The following is a 6,194-nucleotide window of genomic DNA, read 5'->3' as shown; positions in this document are numbered from 1 at the left end:
GCCTCCCGTTGGCAAGAGGTGAGGTGATGTCACTGGGTTCTCAGAAGACAGGCACAGATGTGCCCCTGAGCCACAGCACTTGCTGTGTGGTGATGTTTCTGCAATCAAGGTGCATCTCGGAACCAACACCAGAGGAAATCAAGCAGACACGTGCTCACACTCCCGGCCCGGCCCCGTGGCCTAGCGGGCTACAGCTCCCTGCTTTTGTCATACCACACACAGAGAAACCATAATTTCAGTTTCAGTCCCTAATTATGACTTCAAATAGTTTCAAAACTTCTTCAGTCTGAAGCATTAAAATAAAAAGTTAGTGGGCATACCACTGACTGTGCGCTGATGGCCAAACGGCAGGGAAAGCCGGCACCCAGCTCTTCCCAGCCCCACCATTCCCCTTCCCAGCCCCTCGTCTGCACTGTGCACAGAGGCTGAGGCAGCAGATGGGGCGTGCGCGTCTCCTGATGCCGAGAGTCGTCCGCTGGCGGGGCTGAAGGTCCCAGCAGGGCCGTGCCCCCCTGCACAGGGACAGGCCGTCCCTGACCCACAGCAGGCACGCTTCTGGCTTCCCCAAGGGCACAGCACACTCCTGAGCATGCCCTACCAGTACAGATGGTGCGGGCGCTCCTGTGGGAACTACGGGAACGCTGCCCTGCATCTGGACGGATTAGCCAGTTGTTAGTGGCTCTGTTTCTTGGCTGCAGACTGAAATCTTAGCAAAGAGCCAGCTGGCCTGCAAAGCACAGGCTGGATCAGGGCAAACAGATTTGTGCAACCCACCAGAGCTTCTGGAAAACAGCTCAAAGGGCAGATAGTGCAGAGAATGGGCCAGGACTTTCTTTTATAAATGATAGGGTTGAGCATTATGGGACGGGTCATATTCTTGATTTTATTTAAGAATAATTATGCTTCACTAAGCCTTAACACTGCCCCTAGATTATCTGACGCTCTATTTCTTATGAAAATAAGAGAAGTGCGATTTCAATATACCCCTTTGTGACTCGTTAAAAAACCCAGACCTTTGGAAACATCTTCAAATCTTACTTTGCATCCTCACAGCTACCTTCTAAAATCACCCCAAAGCACCCACCAAGAAGAACTCAGTGTCCACTAGAATGCAGCCCTTGGTGCAGCACAGAGCTAGTAACCTAGTTCTTAGTTCTTGCAGAGAGCAGGGTGCGGCCCAAAAATATGGGAGGAAGGCAGGCGCTCTCTCTGGGCCTTGTAGGAAAGGGTGGCCAGGCTCGGCGCTACTGAGGAGGCTGACCTTCTCCATGGATGGACCAAACATGTCTTAAAGGACAACAAGGAAGAGGAGCAAGGGGCGGGATTTTCATCCTGACTGCATATAAATATCTCATTAAAAAGACAATGGTATAGTCACATGCAAAGAATGATATTGGGCCCCTATCTACTTCACACTATGTACAAACATTAACCCAGAAAGGATCAAAGAACTAAATTTAAGAGCTAAAACTAGAATATACCTAAAAAGCATACAGTAAGTGTTTGCAATTTCTTGTTAGGCAAAGCCTCTTACACATAACACCAAAAGGACAAGCAACAAAAGAAAAAAAAACTGGATATCATCAAGATTGGAAAATTGTGTTACAAAGTAAACCATCAAGAAAGTGAAAAGACAACCAACAAAATTAGAGGAAGTATTTGTAAATCATATATTTGATAAGGGACATATCTAAAAATAAATGAAAAACACTAGTCAGCAATTTCAAAGATAAATTGCCCAATTTAAAAATGGTAAAACAATCTGAATACACTTTTCTATAAAGGGCCGATATGTATGAATGGCCGATAAGCACATGAGAAAATGCTCAACATCACTGATCTTTAGGGAAACGCAAATCAAAACCACAGTGAGACACCAATGCACACACAGGTTATAATCAGAATGTCAGATGGTGTGTGTTGGCAAGGATTCCACTCTGAGGTGCGTACCAAAGTAAAATGAAGACACACAAAAACTAGTACACAAATACTCCCAGTAGCACAATAGCCCCAAACTGGAAACAATTCAAGTGTCCAGATGATGAATAAACAAAATGTGGTACAGCCATACAATTGAATAAAAAGAAATGGAGTACTGATACATAGAAGAATCTTGTGAACATCATTATGTAAGTGAAAGAATCCAGTCATAAAAGGCCACATATTATATGTGATTCCATTTGTATGAAATATCCAGAATGGACAAATCTACAGAGACATGAAGATCAGTGTCCATCCTGGGCTGGTGGAACTGGGGACCACGGGGCGAGACTGCTATTGACACGAGATTTCTTTCTGCAGATAGAGAAATGTTCTAAAGCTGGGTTTACTCGGCTGTGTTGGGTCTGCGGCACACGGGATCTTCTTGCGGTGCACGGACTCTCTACTTGTGGAGGGTGGCCTCAGTAGCTCTGTGGCATGTGGGGCCTCAGTTCTCAGATGGGGGATGGCACCCTCCTCCCCTGCACTGGAAGGTGGAGTTTTAACACCGGACCACCAGGCAAGTCCCAACCCTGTGGTTTTAACACCAAAGCTGTTGAACCGCTCACTGTAAATGGGTAAACTGTATTATATGTGAATTGTATCTCAATAAAGTTGTTTAAACAGTGAGAAAAAAAGAGACAGGAAAGAAATCCAGTAAAACTAAAGATATTTGCCTCTGGATAGTCCAAATACAATTATCTTTTTCTTATTTACTTATTTAGTTTATTTGTAAATCTTTATTATTTTTTTAACCACAGAATACAGTGTGAGATTATTTGTTGAAAAACTGGATATATATCTCCAGCTCTTGGTGAGTCTTTGATGTGTGATAGGTTATATCTTTATCCAAGTAAAACTGTGAGCAAGAATCAGTAATACTGTACCATTGTGTTGAGTCCAAGCTCACTCTGCTCACTGCATGACAGGCCATGAATCTGAGAGACAAGGTGTTGAGACAAGGAAGAGACTTTAGTCGGGGAGCTGGCAGACCAAGAAGATAGCAGGCTAGTGTCTGAAAATAACCATCTTACTGGGGTCTGGCCGCCAGGTTCTTTTATAGATCAGAGAGAAAGGAGCAATGAGGAACTAAAGTCAAAAGGCAGAACAGAGAGGGAGGTGCAGTGGGGAAGTAAAGTAAAAGGGTCTTTCATCTTTCAGTTCAGCTCAGTCATGTCCGACTCAATGTGACCACGGACTGCAGGACAGCAGGCTTCCCTGTCGATCACCAACTCCCGGGATTTACTCAAACTCATGTCCATTGACTCAATGATACCATCCAAACATCTCATCTTCTGTCACCCCCTTCTCTTCCCACCTTCAATCTTTCCCAGCATCAGGGTTTTTTCAAATGAGTCAGTTCTTCGCATCAGGTGGCCAAAGGGTCTTTAGTCTTGCAAAACATCTCCAAGGGACTGTCCAGCCTTCGGAAGGGGTCTGTTAACCTCTTCTATTCACAGGTGGGCGGGGACGAACTGTCTCTCCTTGAGCTGAACAAGGCCCTTTAGTTTACAGTGAGCAGAGGGGCAGGGTCCTGCAGGGAAGCCACCGAGTGTGATTGTAATAATAAAAACAAGCCAAAGAAACAGGTTCCTACGTGGAGTCAGAACTGGCTTCCTCCCTGCAACAACTATAAGATGATACCACCGAATTTAAGAGAAGTCTTCTCTTCTAACTGTACACAAATTAAAGAATCCTGACAGATTTAGAGCTTCAGCTCGGTGCTGCTCACAAAGCCCTGAGGACCTGGCTGTGCTGGGAGGCGGGTGCTGACCCAGCAGGCGGAGCCACTCCAGGGTTCAGGGCGGCGCAAGGGGCGGTTCCGCGAACGTCTGCAAATGCTGGGTGTAGGGTGAGGGGCAGGCGCGGGGCTCCCCGCAGGGAGGGGCGGGACCGGGTCTGGTGGAGGGTGGGGGGCAGACGAGGGGCTCCCAGCACAGAAAGGGACGGATGCGGGTCGGTGGAGGGTGGGGGGCAGAAGCGGGGCTCTGAGCAGCTCTGCCCTCTGCTTTGCTCTGTCTGTTGTTTCAGACCTGTCGGTTCCCGGGTATTGACACCATACCACACAACACACTGTTTCCCTGGACCCATCACACGGAAGGAGCAAAACCCTCAGCAGAGGCAGGCGAGTGTCCAGAGGACGGAGCTCAAACCCACAGACCAGACCCTGGACCAGTCTTGTTTACGGTTTCCTGTCTTGATTGCTTATCCTCAAATCTCTGTTAAATGTAAAAAAGCAACACAAGATTACAAATAGCTAGATACAGAAGCCAAATTACCTTCAGGTACTTTAGTCCATTCAGGAAAAAAAGATGAATGGAGGGCTGAACACTTTCAAAGTGAAGTCTTCACTCTGAGGCAGTGATGCTGATAAAGTCTCCCTGTAAGAGATTCCTCAGCCCCTCCTCCGGGAAACCCTCACGGAGCGGGAGCCAGGCTGAGGCAGACTCTGAGGCTCTGACCAGCAATGGGACAAGCGCACTCGCCTTCCCTGGAGCTCATCCACAAGTGGGCAGAGACCCCGAGGCTGGCACTTACGGAGCAGCCAGAGGGCAACTGAGGCTGAACTTCCAACACTGTGGCCACCCGATGTGAAGAGCCAACTCACGGGAAAAGACGCTGATGCTGGGAAAGACTGAAGGCGGGAGGAGAAGGGGACGACAGAGGATGACATGGCTGGATGGCATCACCGACTCGATGGACTTGAGTTTGAGCACGCTCCAGGAGGTGGTGAAGGACAGGGAGGCCTGGCATGCTGCGGTCCACAGGGTCGCAGAGGGTCAGAGACGACTGAGGGACAGAACAGCAGCAGGAGACTTCCAGAGACAGGACCCGGGAGGCCTCGGAGAGGGAGTGGCTCTGAGCCAGCCACAGCAAAGGCCGTGCCAGCAGGCGCAGCAGGGCACAGGGCTCTAAGAGGACCATGGGCAGCTGAGGGATTTACGAGAAACGCGGGGCCCTGGGAGCCTGTGTTCTCTGCTGGCTCCCAGTTCTGGGTTTAACCCCCCTGTCGCTGGCACGAAGCAGCAGCTGCTTGTGGCCCAGAAAGAACAAACCCCTCCCCCCGCTGACCACTCACCTGTCACCGTGTCAGTGATACTGGGTGTGGGCAGAGGCATCAGCCCAGGGTTCTCCTGCCCCTAAACTGCTATGATAACTGTACAGTTAAGAGAACTTATGTACTCACATCATCCTTACACAAAGCTAACTGTTAACACTAAAGCATAAAGCAAACGTGCCTCAGTAGACGTTCCATTTCCAGTAGAAGACGCGCAAGAAAGTCCTAAGAAAACACAGTGGGAGGTCATTTCACTGGAGTCAGGTCTTTAATTTAAACCAGTGAATATGTCATTTTATATAAGACTAAGAAAACTTCATTAAAATATATTTTCATTTGGAGTGTTTAAAAATCTCATAATAAGTTTTACAAAGCTGTTTTGAAAACGAGTAGAAATATCCTTGGAAAAGTGTCCCATATGGCTCTCTGTTGCCTTTGGAGTTTAGTATACACTAAGAGGTTTGCTGTTTCCATTCAAAAATAGTGATTTATTTATGGCGTACTGAAGTGATAGTTTTGAAAAATGAATTCTGTACAGACACACGCCTTCTATCTATACAAATGTACATGCATCCGATGTAAGCTTGGAGCCACCGCACGACTTCATCTCGGGCTCCCGCCACCTACGGGGCTTCCCGCAGCAGCAGCCTCAGCCTCTGCAGTTCATCACTGGCCGGGGTTGCCCACTCCCGCCGCAGGTACTGGACGTCCACACTCCCAGAGGCTCTGGCCAGCACCAGGGCCAGGAAGCCACCGCGGGTTTTCTCTGCTTCCCCCACAACGGTCATGGCCACCAGCCTGAAATCAAGAAGCACATGTGGTGTGACCCTGAGCCACCTGATTACCCGCCTCCCCCGCGGGCAGCAGGAGGGAGAGGAATGCTGAAAACACAGTGGGCAGCTCTCTGACAGCAGTCTGGGGATGGTTTTCTGAATCTGACTCCAAAAGCAAACAGGTGGGATGACTAAGAAGGTAGAAGAAGCCAGAAACAAACAAGAAGGGCCACCTAGAGGTGGAGAAGACATTTGCCAATCCTATGTCTGTTAAAGAGTTAGTATCTAAAATATATAAAGATTCATACAACTAAATAGCAAAAAAACACAAGTAATCCAATTACAAAATGGGCAGAAGACCTGAACAGACATTTTTCTAAAAA

The 6,194-nt window shown here is 48.1% G+C and overlaps 1 protein-coding gene across 10 annotated transcripts in view; it reads right to left on the bottom strand.

Moving 5' to 3' along the window:
* Window positions 1-1,693: 1,693 nt before the first annotated feature.
* The window catches only part of DYNC2I1 (dynein 2 intermediate chain 1), a 50,673-nt gene continuing 46,172 nt past the window's right edge, over window positions 1,694-6,194 (bottom strand). For 6 of the 10 annotated variants that reach the window (XM_061166250.1, XM_061166252.1, XM_061166249.1 and 3 more), the window contains one exon: window positions 1,695-5,836. In XM_061166250.1, coding sequence (XP_061022233.1) covers window positions 5,662-5,836 — 175 coding nt within the window. In that variant the 3' untranslated portion in view covers window positions 1,695-5,661. Of the gene's footprint in view, window positions 5,837-6,194 lie in introns of all 10 variants that reach the window. The other 4 variants (XM_061166259.1, XM_061166253.1, XM_061166258.1 and 1 more) reach the window with 2 other exon arrangements.

This window comes from Dama dama, chromosome 18 (genome assembly GCF_033118175.1).
Source record: "Dama dama isolate Ldn47 chromosome 18, ASM3311817v1, whole genome shotgun sequence".
Lineage (NCBI taxonomy): Eukaryota > Metazoa > Chordata > Mammalia > Artiodactyla > Cervidae > Dama > Dama dama.
Note: the sequence above shows the minus strand (reverse complement) of the source record. Positions and strands in the feature narration are given on the sequence as shown.